Source organism: Drosophila eugracilis, unplaced genomic scaffold (genome assembly GCF_018153835.1).
Source record: "Drosophila eugracilis isolate 14026-0451.02 unplaced genomic scaffold, ASM1815383v1 contig_367, whole genome shotgun sequence".
In the NCBI taxonomy this organism is placed as follows: Eukaryota; Metazoa; Arthropoda; class Insecta; order Diptera; family Drosophilidae; genus Drosophila; species Drosophila eugracilis.
This window is the reverse complement of record NW_024573224.1, coordinates 1,178,396-1,192,024: the sequence shown is the minus strand read 5'-3', so window position 1 is coordinate 1,192,024 and position 13,629 is coordinate 1,178,396. Positions and strand designations below refer to the sequence as shown.

At 45.0% G+C, this 13,629-nt stretch overlaps 3 protein-coding genes across 3 annotated transcripts; 2 read left to right on the top strand and 1 right to left on the bottom strand.

The window, feature by feature from the left end:
• Positions 1 to 312: 312 nt before the first annotated feature.
• On the top strand, positions 313 to 3,954 carry LOC108116487 (ATP-binding cassette sub-family B member 6, mitochondrial). Its single transcript, XM_017228419.2, has 6 exons — positions 313 to 451; positions 819 to 1,136; positions 1,191 to 1,390; positions 1,448 to 1,770; positions 1,834 to 2,238; positions 2,348 to 3,954. The coding sequence occupies exons 2-6, from the start codon at positions 837 to 839 to the stop codon at positions 3,703 to 3,705; spliced, it is 2,586 nt and encodes an 861-aa protein (XP_017083908.1). The 5' UTR covers positions 313 to 451; positions 819 to 836; the 3' UTR covers positions 3,706 to 3,954.
• A 533-nt stretch (positions 3,955 to 4,487) lies between these two features.
• On the top strand, positions 4,488 to 13,566 carry LOC108116410. Its single transcript, XM_017228294.2, has 14 exons — positions 4,488 to 4,621; positions 4,955 to 5,154; positions 5,889 to 6,116; positions 6,203 to 7,175; positions 7,281 to 7,671; positions 7,728 to 7,947; positions 8,050 to 8,281; positions 8,344 to 8,962; positions 9,021 to 9,147; positions 9,203 to 9,445; positions 12,128 to 12,271; positions 12,340 to 12,519; positions 12,582 to 13,180; positions 13,236 to 13,566. The coding sequence occupies exons 1-14, from the start codon at positions 4,591 to 4,593 to the stop codon at positions 13,474 to 13,476; spliced, it is 4,428 nt and encodes a 1,475-aa protein (XP_017083783.2). The 5' UTR covers positions 4,488 to 4,590; the 3' UTR covers positions 13,477 to 13,566.
• Positions 9,440 to 11,320, bottom strand: LOC108116412 (arginine kinase). Its single transcript, XM_017228296.2, has 3 exons — positions 11,098 to 11,320; positions 10,785 to 11,035; positions 9,440 to 10,716 (listed from the first exon to the last, which is right to left on the bottom strand). Exons 1-3 carry the CDS (start codon positions 11,104 to 11,106, stop codon positions 9,603 to 9,605), a joined length of 1,374 nt encoding a protein of 457 aa, XP_017083785.1. The 5' UTR covers positions 11,107 to 11,320; the 3' UTR covers positions 9,440 to 9,602.
• Positions 13,567 to 13,629: the final 63 nt, after the last annotated feature.

Genomic DNA, 13,629 nt, shown 5'->3' with positions numbered 1-13,629 from the left:
GAAAAAAAAATAAAATTCTTCGAAAATTAAAATAGATAAGAACGTGATTTCAAATTCATAGTGTGCGCCAAACCCAAAATCAGGGATGGAAGGCAATATGACCGTGTTTCAAAATTAATATGTTCAAGTATAATAAAAGTATAACTTTAGCCAATTAATTAAGTATGTTTCAAAGATCAAAATATTTACACAAAATTGTTATTTTCTATTTGAATAACAAATGATAACAATAATACCTATGATAAACAAATAAGTTTAAACTTACCCGCTTTCCACTCTCCAGAAGTATTTTGAGTCCAACAAAAGACAGCCACACTGAGCCCTTTGGCTAAGATTATTTATGTTGATCATTGAGTGGGCCGGAGTTGTACAACAGTTTTTCCGTTAATTGAGTTATCATCCGGCACGTTGCTGATACAGTGTTTCCTCTATAACGTGACTTTTATAGCGGGTAAGAGGGAAATGAAATCCACATGGACTCATTGAGCATACTCAACATTGCATAATTTAGCATAGCCAATGGGCTGGATGAATTGCAATTTCCATGGCTCCAAAGACGGATTTCTTGGTGCCGTGCTGTAAAAGATCTAACTTTAATATAATTAACACATCGCAGTTTGCACACCGCTTACCTAGTGGCAAAAATCCCCTTTGGGGGCGTCTGATAATTCGGGTGAATAATTGCAAAATTGGTGCCGCTCGCCCCATATAACAAAGCAATTGTGTTCACCGAGCTGTTTCAGTCACAGCTCCACTTTATCTTTCACGTTTCTATCAGAGCTTATCGTTCCGTAATTGTTTTTCCCGCCGCCAACTAGGAAACCGGAGAATACACCATGTTGTACTGCCCGCCCAACGTGACCCTCAGCGAGGTATGGACGCAGCATGGCATCTCGCATTGCTTCATGGACACAGTGGGTCCATCCGTATACGGTGGATTTCTACTGATTTTTGGTTGCATCCAGCTGGTGATGTACAGAAAGTATGCCACTCGGATTACGGATCCCACGCAAATTTCCAAATCGAGGTTGTTTGCCCTGCAACTGTTCCTTTTGCTACTGCTCCCAGTTTTAGCAGCACTACGATTCCTGATGAACGCACGTATTTATCCCGATAGTGCGGTGTACGGGTATATGGTAAGTATAATAATTTCCCTTGTAAAAATAATACTGACTCACTTTTTTCTCCAGATACTGTCTACATGCATCGTGTGCTTCTCCTACCCCTTCAGCATCTGTTTGATACTCAAGGAGCGGTATTACCAGCTACCCTCGATGCCCACCCGTGGACATGGCCTCATTCTGTTACTCTTCTGGACACTAGCCTTCATCAACGAATCGCTAGCCTTCATAAATCTGCGCCACGAGGACTGGTGGTTCCACCTGAAAACGTAAGTAATGAGATCTATAAGAAAAAGAGTTTATATTAACTATTTTACTTCATCCAGAAACAAGGATCAAATTGAAATGGGCCTGTTTGTCACCCGGTTCTTGTGCTCCCTGCTCATCTTTGTTTTGGGTCTAAAGGCACCTGGCATCATGGCTCCATACAATCCCCATCAACGGCTAGACGATTCCTCCGGTGAATCGCAGGGAAATGTGCAGACAGGATCAGCTTTTAGAAATGGCTGGCGTAAACTGCGCACCGTCTTTCCGTATCTATGGCCCAGAAAGAATATTGTTCTGCAGATAGCCGTCATCGTTTGCATTATACTTTTGCTGGCCGGTCGAGTCATAAAGCTGTTTTTGCCGATTTATCGCAAGAAGTTGGGTAGGTCATGGTTCTCAGGGGCATTAAGTTGAGTAATTCAATGCTAATCTTCTGTCTTCACAGTGGACAGTCTTACCATTGCGCCAATCCTCTTCCGATGGGACTTTGTGCTGATCTATGTAGCCTTGTCATTCCTCCAGGGAGGCGGCACTGGCAGCATGGGATTGTTTAATAACCTCCGCACCTTCCTCTGGATACGTGTTCAACAGTACACGACTCGCGAGATTGAGATCGAACTATTCCGGCATCTACACCAGCTTTCGCTGAGATGGCACTTGCAGAGGAAAACAGGCGAGGTGCTGCGTGTCATGGATCGCGGAACGGATTCCATTAACAACCTTCTCAACTACATTGTCTTCTCTATTGCACCCACAATTCTGGATCTTCTCGTTGCAGTGGCTTACTTTATATACGCCTTCAATTGGTGGTTCGGCTTGATCGTATTCCTCACCATGTTTCTGTATATAGGTAAGGAAAATAATCAGATTGTTCATTACTCACTTCTATAAGAGCCACAACATTTAAGTTTATATACGTAAAAAATACTCAAATCGAAACCTACACTTCTATTTTACAGCCTCTACCATTGCAATCACCGAGTGGCGAACCAAATACCAGAGGAGGATGAATCTGGCGGACAACGAGCAGCGTGCTCGTAGCGTAGATTCCCTACTGAATTTCGAGACTGTCAAGTACTACGGAGCGGAGCACTATGAGGTGGACTGCTACAGGGAGGCCATTCTCAAGTACCAAAAGGAAGAGTTTCTTTCCATGCTGACCCTCAACATGCTGAACACGGCCCAGAATATTATTCTGTGCCTGGGATTACTGGCCGGATCATTGCTCTGTGTATACTTGGTGGTTCACCATCAAACTCTCACTGTGGGCGACTTCGTACTCTTCTCCACGTACCTCATGGAGCTGTACATGCCATTAAATTGGTTTGGCACCTACTACAGGGCCATCCAAAAGAACTTTGTGGATATGGAAAACATGTTTGATCTGCTCCGAGAGGAGGAAGAGATTGTGGATGCGCCAGGCTCTTCGCCGCTCCTTACTGCTGGCGGTGGTATCGAGTTTTCTAATGTCACCTTTGGCTATTCACCGGAGAAGTTGGTGCTACGTAACGTGAGCTTCTCTGTGCCCGCAGGAAAGACGGTAGCTATTGTGGGACCCTCTGGAGCTGGCAAGAGCACTATCATGCGGCTGCTTTTCCGCTTCTACGATGTGCAGACTGGAGCTATCCTGATTGACGGACAGAATATTAAGCTTGTGCAGCAACAGAGTCTGCGAAAGGCAATTGGCGTGGTGCCGCAGGATACGGTCCTATTCAACAACACAATTTTCTACAACATTGAATATGCCAAGTTGGGTGCCTCAGACGAAGCTGTTTATGAGGCTGCTCGCGCCGCAGATATCCACGAAAGAATCCTTAGTTTCCCGGACAGCTATGAGACGAAGGTGGGCGAGCGGGGACTGCGACTCAGTGGAGGCGAGAAACAGCGAGTGGCCATCGCCAGAACGCTTCTTAAGGCACCCATCATTGTCCTTCTGGACGAAGCCACTTCCGCTTTGGACACTCACACAGAGCGAAATATTCAAGCTGCTTTAGCTCGGGTCTGCGCTAATCGTACCACCATTATTGTGGCCCACCGTCTGTCCACCGTCATCCATGCGGACGAGATCCTTGTGCTGCAGCAGGGAAGTATTGCGGAGCGGGGCAGGCACGAAGAGCTCATACTGCGAGAAGACGGAATCTATGCGGACATGTGGCAGCAACAGCTAAAGAATCTAGATACCGATCAGAGTGGTGGAGGCTCCGATAACGGAGATTCTGGTTCAGAGAAACGTAACACAGGAGGTGCTGGACCAAGTGGTGCTGGAACGAGTGGTGCCCACTTCAGGCCAGGACATGCTCATGGGGGAGCACGCTAGCCTTAAGAGACGCGAACAATTTTTTGTTATTCCTGATTCCATGTGATTTGTGGTATATTGTTATACGTATAAGCAGTTCGTCAAAGTCTAAGTTCGTTTATAAGTAACCTTATACGCTACTCTTATACTAATAAATAACGTAGATTTTTATAGACAATCCCGTGGCAGCTTAAGTGTGTTGCAAGTAATAATTTTGATTGTGTCTGGTACCAAATAAATATCGCAGCATAGTGTATTTCTATTCTAGTATTTGTACTACTTTTATTTTATTTATACTTGGGAAAGGCTTTGTTAATCCTATATTATAGATTCAAAAGTTATAGTAATATATATTTGAGGTAACTTAGGCTTATTACCCAAATCATAAATATTAAGATATTTTCATAATGAGAGTATTTTCAATATTTCTGAAACCAGAGGGCTGATTTGTGCGAGTGTAAGGTTCTGATTTCTGATATCAGCAAAAATCTATTTATAGGACATACCTTAAGAGTAGTTTCAACCGATTTTAAGAGAGAACCAAGCTGCTCTTTGCAACAAATGGTGCTTATCATAAGGGAACCTCCAGCAAGGCCAACCATCCGGCTGTCAAGCCCGATCGCAGCCTCAGTCCGAGTTTTGTTCGCGAACCGAGAAGACGCAAACTGTGATCCGGGGCTTAGACCGAGTTGGCGATAAAGGAAGAATAGCGGCGTCTTCTTTGAAAAATATCTGATAATACACAGTCGCGCTAATATATAGTATATATATATATATTATATATATATATATATATATACTTATTGCCTGATATTACAAAACACACAAACCGTTGCGCGAAGTGGAAAAACGTCGGAAAATCTGTGAGAAAACGAGTGCCACGACCTCGGAAGGAAGCAGCAGGCCATGAGGCGACTTAAGTGTTCCGTGTTAGTGTGTACGTGAGAAAGTAGCCTAGTTGATAATGTGAACTATATCAGAAACTAATATAAGAACATGACGTAATGGTTCATTGACGAGCGCGCATCAAAAAATGAACCGCAGAGCAACATTGATTAAAGTGTTTTGCGATCATTCATATATGTCTATATATTATATATACACATGTACTTTTAGTATATATAAGAAAAAAAATTAATTGATAATTGAAGAGTTTATTGCCCATCGCCGGGAATGCGACATAGCGCAAGATGGGTGATGGTGCTCGTGGGGCAGTGAAGCATGCATTGAATTGAAGTTCAATTTCCACATTTATCTATCTATCTGGCAGATCTTTTCCTGATCTTCGACGCCGGCCATGCCTTCAGCATCATTGGCCTTAACAAACAGATGCTCTACGAGTACGTGGGCAATGTCCTAGTGGGTGCAAAGCCCCAGGACGAAGGAAATCAGGCGCCACCTACCACCGGATGGATAGTGCGAGGCAAGCTCACACTTCAGCGTCAAAGTAACCTGGTCTTGGCTGCAGCGGTGAGTTGTCTGGAAACAGTTCCATCTTAAAAAATACATTTGAAACATTTCCTAAATGTTTTGCTTGATCTCTCCGACCTGGTCGATGATTAATTTCATTCCGTTTGGTATATTTTTGTTTATAGAAAAAAAACTGGTATGCCTTACAATCACATTATATACACGAGTTTTCATATATAGCTAGACTCATACATAAATCAATTGAGAATCAGTGAAAAAATCAAATCAATTTATTGATTTCATTATCAATATATACGATCCAATCGTCGCTTTCTATAGCCCCATACCCCATTTGCAGCGATTTCTTCTCAGCCGCCGCAGACGAAGAAGAATTCGCAGATGAATTAAAGACAATTTAACCTTTCACAGAGCGAGTCAAGAAGAGCAAAGCAAAGTGCCCACAATAAACTGAACTCGGCTGTGAACTTCTTTCATTGAGCCCCCACAGATAATGCCAATACACACATGCTTACACATTCCCTTCCTCCCTTCGTTAATCAGCTCTGACTGAGATCAACTCTAGGAGTAGCCCTCGCTTATCAGGCATCTAAGCATGTGTCCGCCATATGAAAGGCGATCTGACTAATTTCTGTTTGCCGGATATACCGTGTCATGACTTATCAGCCGGTTTGGTTGGGCTCGACCCTAGTCAAAGATCGGAGATTTCAGCATTATTGCAGGGCTTTCCCGGCTAATCGCCAGCTGTGCTCTCTCCTCTCTCTCTCTATTTTTAGCTGGTCATCGACGATGTAACGTTGAACAATTCCGGCGAGAAGTTCTTGCAAAATAAGGAGATGTACCCGCCCTACAAACCCTTCAAGATCGCCCTCACCCCGGATGGCGACATCTCGCATGTGGTCTTCAAGGAGGGTGATCCGATTTGGAGCATGAACTTCAAGCGGGCCATCGCTTCGGTACTGCAGTTCCAGATGAAGTCCAACGGCGCCTTTGTCGTAGATGAGGTGAGTTTATAGGTCTCTGGATTTAATAAGAAAAATTAACCTTTTCCATAAAAAATCACTTTAATAACTTTCATTTCCTGTAAAAGCTGGGAATTCACGGCACCTGTCGGACGGAGTACTTTGTGTCCAACAGGACCAACTACATCTCCATCCGCAAAACGCCGGAGGTGAAAACCTGCAGGCCATACTCGGAGGCGGTGCACACCACCAGGAGCAATGTGCCGCCGAACACATGTGAATTTGATCACCAGAAAAGTGTCATAATTGGCAACGAGGCCATTTACGGAATGAAACCACACAACGAGACGGGATATTTTTTGAGCAAGGCCCATGCCAAGGGCACCACCCTGATCCATACATTCGAGTCCACGGGAGAGGCACAGTTCATCAACTCAGAGCTGCTGCTCAACTTTCTGAACGAGACACCAATCGATAATCCCATTGATATTGAAACATCAATGGCAGCAGAGCCCTCTAATCTGGAACTACAGCTTCTGGATCCAAGCGATCCAACTGGCGGACGAAGTCCTCAGCAGCAGGAGACGCTGATTGCCCAGGCTGGCACACTTCTGGACAGTTTGGCCGAGGGCCTCGAGACTACGGAATTCAAATTTTCCGAACCCTATGACTCTACTCTTTCCGATGTGATAAAGCTTCTAAGCGAGTTGAACTTTGACTCATTGGCAAAGCTCTACCGGGAAGTGGACATCGGCACTTCGTATCGCCAGGAGACTATCCGCAACATCTTTCACGAAATCATTCCCCGCATCGGAACCAAAGCCTCAGTTTTCCTCACCCACCACTTGGTGCAGCAAAAGTTGACAAAGCCGCAAATCGCTGTGCAACTGCTAATACCCATGCCCTTCCACATTTTCGAGCTCTCAGCGGAATTGTTGGACAGATGCGAGGACTTCCTCAATATCGGACCGGATCGCCCGGATGTCAGGCAGGCCGCTATCCTTAGCTTTGCCACACTCGTCCATAACGTCTATGTGGCCAAAGGCATCGACAAAGAGAGATTCGAGTCGTATGTGCAGAAGTACTTTAATGCCTATCTAAGTAAGTTACTTTCATTATTAATCTGTAATTAATAAACTCGAGAAATTTCATATAAAACTTCAAATTTTAAACTATTTTCCATCTAATTTGCCTTTTGCAACACAGCCGACCGCGACTTCGACCAGAAAATGTTGCATTTACAGGGTTTAAACAACTTGCAACTGGGAAACGTGGCTAACTATTTAGAGCCCATCGTTCAGGATCCCAATGAGCATGAGGACCTCAAGTTCCAGGCAGCCTGGACGACTTTAGCACTGGCAGATCGCCGCGCGGAACGCATATATGAGATCTATTGGCCGATCTTCGAATCACGAAACGCCAGCCTTGAACTTCGCGTGGCCGCCGTTACGCTACTATTGATTTCTAATCCCACGGCTGCCCGTTTAATCAGTATCCATCGCATCATTCAGAGCGAGACAGATCCTCACATGATCAACTACTACAGAACGACAGTGACGAGCATCTCGGAAACGACATATCCCTGCTATCAGCACCTGTAAGTCATTGCCGTCACTTACCTCGACAATCCAAGTATAATATTCCATCTTCCAGGCGCCGACTGTTATCCTACATGCATCGCCATCTGCCTCCAAAGCCCGAGTCACGCTACTGGGTCACCGGCAACTACATCTTCGACTACCGCGACTCCAAGTTCGGAATCGGAGCAATGCTTCAGGTGTTCCTTGTAGGCGATCCCAAGTCAGACATGCCCGTAGTGGCCTTCTTTAAATTCGACACCGAGGCTTTAGGCAAGTTCACAGGACAGCTGGCGGTAAGTACATCGACTGGATTTGCTAGAAAATAGATATTTACATTAAATTCATGAATAAAATTTGAAATAATTTTTGTTTTTTTAATATATACCCTTTTCCAGCTTTATGTAAAAGTACGTGGGTTGCCCGATACCATCCTAAACAAGATGACGTCGCGCAATGGCACCGAACCGTTCACTTTTAAGAGCATCAAAACGCTTCTCGCCATGCTGCAGGCTCCAATCGTCAACACAAAGGATTTGCACCTAGAATTCATTCTCCAAATGGAGGGTAAGACAGTGCTATCCTACTACCTCAATCAGCGGATGTTCCAGCAACTGACATATGACAACAGTGAGTAGGGTACCTTCTTATTATCAATAAATTATAATTCGTATACTCAAACTTTTCCGTAGTTCTGGAGCGAATGCAGCAGATCATCCGGACAGACAGCCACATCAACTTTCAGACAGTTCGTTGGCCGTTCATGAATCGCTACACGGTGCCCACCGTGCTGGGTACCTCTTCCGATGTCCTGCTGCAGACCACCGTTCTCACATCGCTTCGTGGTAATATCACAGAGCAGCGGAATCAGCCCATAACCAAGCACACCCTGGAGATCGATGCACGCTATTCATCGTACGCCTCGGTGCGCAGCCGCAGCTATAATCCTTTCCTGAACTTGGACCACGAAATCAACCGAGAGCAAGGCTTCCTGATCTACATCCCCTTCAGTAGCGAGCTGCAGCTCAACGAGAGTGACAGCAAGTGCAAGCGCTATTCCTTTTCGCGGCCCCAGAACCTGACCAGCGGACTGTCCTTCAAGTCGCGTGCGGTGACTAAGACTAGGGGTTTGATTACCAAGTCAGCAACGGCACCTTTTGAAGAGATCATGGTGCCGGAAAGTCGAAAAGATGTGTTTCAGCTCTTGAATTATCCAATACCTGATTTGGGAGTGCATCTCACCATGAGCACGAATCTTAACGAGCTTATCAAGTACCGGGGGATGCTGTTGAAGTCCGAGTTTACAGAGAAGTGGGTTCCGTGCCTCAAATTACATTTGCCTCTTAACTAATGATATCTTTAATTGCAGTGGATTCTCCGGCAATATGGTGGTAACAGCATTAATGTATATATTTGGCTTCACCCAGCTGAGCTCCATTCATCTGGGCCACGATCGCAACTTTACGATGCTGATGTACAACGAAAAGACCACCAGAGTAAGACAAATAATCTACCTAATAATATTTAAACTAATTTCCGAATTCCACTTAGATTGAGGGGAACTTCTGTACTGAAGATGTGCTACAAACATCGGACCTTAAGGGCAAGCAGATTGGTCTAACGCTGGAGCACACAGACCAAGTGGACGAATCGCATGCTACGAATGGATCACAGGTTGATGCTCTCCACAGGTGGAACATAACCCTGGATGTACAGGCTTCAACTAAATCCAACTGGTTTAAGTTGACTGGCCAGATTCAGCGAAATTCAAAGGATGACGAGGACGACTGGAAGGTGAGTGATTGTCAGGGACTACGGGACAAATTTATTTAACCAAAGATACGTTGCTCCTGTTTCTCTTATCGTCTGTGTATGTGTTTCTGAGTATTGTTGTATGGTGAAATGAATTGCTATTTGGACTGTCAAAATTCGGTATTTCGGTGTTTCGTTTCTAACCCTCCTGTCCGGCTATTTCGAGTTCTTCCTCGGCATTGATTAAAGCCACAACGCCATCCTGCAGTGTTTTGACCAGCTCGAACTCTGTGAATCCAAGCTTCCGCTTATTGGAAATGTCCATGACACCATCTTCCACAGTGGAAAGTTCGCCACCATCGGTGCTGCGTACCTGCAGCTGAAGCTCTTCGGCGAGAGCGAGAAGACGGTCAGGGTCCTTGCTGAGCAGCGGCAAACGGACGTGGACCGAGGCTCGCAGACTGGTGCCCAAATTCGTGGGGCAGGCCGTTAAGTTTCCGTAACGCGGATGGCGAGCAAAGGTCAGGGTCTTCTCCAGCTCTGATAGACCGTTCACAAGGCGATTGTAAACATCCCCCAAATCGCCACACTGCGCCATAGACATAATGTGAACGTGGTCCTGACGATTCACCCAGATTAAGAAAGTCTCAGCGGGATTATGGTAGACACCGCGACCTGTCGGCCAAAAACGATAGCAGCCAGCTGTGGTCAGCTGCTCATCTCCTCGTTGAAATAGTATATGTCGCTTCACCATCTCTGCTTGGGTTTCGGCATCGATGTCCGCCATCGTAAGGTAAGAGCCTATCAACTCGCCATCCATTGTCTCCGTTGCCGAACGCACCTTCTCCTCCACTTCGATAAACTGTTTCTCGGTGAGTTTAGGGAAGAATGGTAAACCCTCGATATTGCGGGCCAATCTAATACGAGCGGACAGAATGTACTTGCGCTCCGGATCCAAGTTTTCGATCTCGTCAACGTTGCCAAAGTCTGGATCCTTTTGTAGCACATCACTCTCGTTATCCATTTGGCCATGATAGTCCTTAATGATTGGATCAAAGAGCTTGTTAAAGACATCGTAGCTGTCTGCATCCGCAGCATAGATGCCGACCGGCTTATCGTGATGCTGAAATCCAGCAACTGCGCAATCGTATAGATATGCGTCCACTGGTGCCGGAGTAGTGACCAGCATGTACTCTTCCAACAACTCAGGCGTGAGGTATTTGCGAAGCAGTGAGTTGACATTCTCCTCATCATCAATGAGGGATTTGTAGCCTTCAACAGTAAGCTCTTGATACTCCTCCGGTGACTTTTTGCTGTTCGATTAAAAAGTAAACTTTTTTAATGATTTTCACTTAAATTTCTAAATTTCCCAAAAACTTACATTTGACCGCGTAGTCGTTCAAGTTCCTGCTCCAATTTGGAGATGTGCGTCTTGGCCTCCTCAAGATCGTTTTTCATTACATCGTACTGGGCATCATCCGGGCAACTCTCGCACATGAACTTGCGCACAAAGCGAATGGCGTCCTCTGGTTTGTTCTGCTCTTCGTACAGTTTGATCAGTGCCTTGCTTAGGGCATCGATGACCCCGGCACGCTCCAAATACTTTCGATATTGCACTCGTTTCGATTCGATCTGGGGCAAAACCAGAATATCCCTTTTGAACCAATCGAATTTGGAATTCATTCACCACTTACCGAAGTCATTTTGCAATTTGTCCGAGCGAGATTCAAGCAAACATAAATTTATAAACGTAACGCAAAGTAAATGCTCTCGATGGCAGGACCGAAAATGATTAATCGATTTATCTGATTTTTAGCGCGTTCTTACAAAATAAAAGAAAAATTGAATTTTTGTTCCCAAAAATTGACGACAGGAGAAATTCGTCCGAACAGTAGCGTAACTGGCTGCCTTCTACTGAGCTCCCTCAGAGTCGTATTGATCAAACGAGGCGACTTATGCCGCCAGGCCTGCCTGCCACTAGTCCGCTTGCCAGGCTCGGTTCTCCGTCTCGATTCCGAGACGCAAACAACCAACGAATGTGGGCCAACAATTGCGGCAACTGCTCGAGTGGTTGGTTGGTTGGATGGTTAGGAGTGGGTGGATGGCTTTCGTTTCATTTCGGTCTGTGTAATAAAGTGGTACGCAGGCACAGACGGAAGGGAAAAAAGTGGGTGGTACAGTCAGTCAGGATGTGTGTTAGCCCGCTAATCGTTGCCGCAGTTGTTGTGGCTCTGTTGTCTACTGTTTCGTCATGGTAATTTGTCCCATTCCACACGGCTGGAGCCTCCACTGAACAGCTGAACACACAATGTCTTGGCTCTACGCTGGTGGACAACGGTGTAACTAGATAAAGCTTACAGGGTGTCACGCCTGCCGCTCAATGAGAGCACTTGACTCGTACCAAGACTCAAGTCGTCTGTTGACTTGTCAGGTTCATCGTTATATACAAAACCAGTCAGGTCTTGGTAGAAAATAAATGAAATTAGTACTTTGACTTTCATGTATGGTTTAAATTAAATTTTAAATTTAAATTTAAACTAAACATTTTTTCTATATCCATAAACTAGTTTTTAAAGTTCCGATTTTAAAAGTTATTCTAAATAGTTCCTAGCGCACAAAATCATAATATTAAACTTAATTCAACAAAAAATTGTAAAATATATAATTGTACTTACCACTATTACCGATACTGTACGTTGCAACTCATTAGCATTATTTCCTTAGGCCTGCACTAAGTTGACCTATGAACCACTGGTGTTCACCAAACGACCTCACACCCTGAATGGCAATGTGTTGTTCGGACTGGCTTCGGAGGAGAGTGAGTGCCCGGAGAAGGGTTCCACGGTGCAGTTTGCAGCTAGAGCTGGTGTAAGTATAAATGCTGAGACGGGAAACCAAGTGGATTTCGTGGAAATCTAACATTTTCCTCATTGCAGCCATCGGAGCACGCTCGTGCCTTCCTGCGTTCCGACAGGATCTCACTGACGGACACTGACTTCTGCCCCAAGGAAGTACTCAAGTTCTCACCTATCCCCACGTCCAAGTATTGCAAGCGCAGCAACTTTGAGAACTTCACCTCGATCACGCAATATGACATGGACCTGAAATTTAATAATGTAAGAATTTTATATATATAACTTATTTTAATAGCCAATCAACTCACCATTATATTTTTTAGATGCCCGCCTGGTTTGAGCTATGGTCAAATCGTCTTGACCACCTGGTCTCCGCATTATCCGCAGATAAAGTTGATAGTCTGCATATGAGTCAGGAGATCAATATATCCATGCATACGCCGCAAGACCAATTCAGGTTGGCAGTGGAAGTTAATGGGGTTAAGTGGCGTTTCCACCAGATCCCGTTTTTGTACAAGCTGGACTCCAAGTTCGATGCCTCCCACGAACTCACCTACGATTCAGGACTTAAACGTTCCTGCTCGGTAATTAATGGCATAGTGAATACCTTCGATGATTATCTAATCAAACTCAGAGAGATTGCGGTGCGTGCTGATTGCCTTACCCTGCTGGTGGCAGACTGTTCGCCGTTGCCTAAGATGGCCATCTTTGTTACGCCATCCCCAGCCCAGCAACCGAACAGCAACTACGGACTACGCGTCCACATCGGTCCGAGCTACTTTAATTTTAATGCCCGCACGGACAATAGCAGTCATCCTTCGGATGAGCCTGTGATTATTTATCTCAACCAGGACCAAACGCCGCATGATGTGCGTCAAAAACCTTACCAGTGGCCTCCCGAGACTAGTGACTACGACTTTCGGTAAGTAAGCTGAAGGCTGTGTAACATAAAATTGTTTTAACCATTCCATTTTCAGCGTGGAGCTGAACGAGCAAAACATTTTGATCGTGGAATGCAAACAGTTGGCTTCGACCATCCAGTTTGATCTGTATAACATTATGAACTTTGAGATATACGGCGTTTATAAGCACCAGATGTGTGGGCTGTGCAGCAAGCCCCTCAATACCATGCAGAACTATACGATATGCGAGCTGGAGTCGAGCAATCCGACCACACCTGTTCCACTGCAGAAATCCTCCGATATAGTAGTTGCTTAAATTTAATATGTGAGTTTATTCTAAAATAAAAAAAGAGCCCAGCAATGAGAGAACATGCAAATCCCAGGGCTTGGGTTTTTACCTATTTAAGTTCAATAGTTTTTGCTTGGTATTAAGATGGAATATTTACCTTATTTTTTGTCCTATACATCG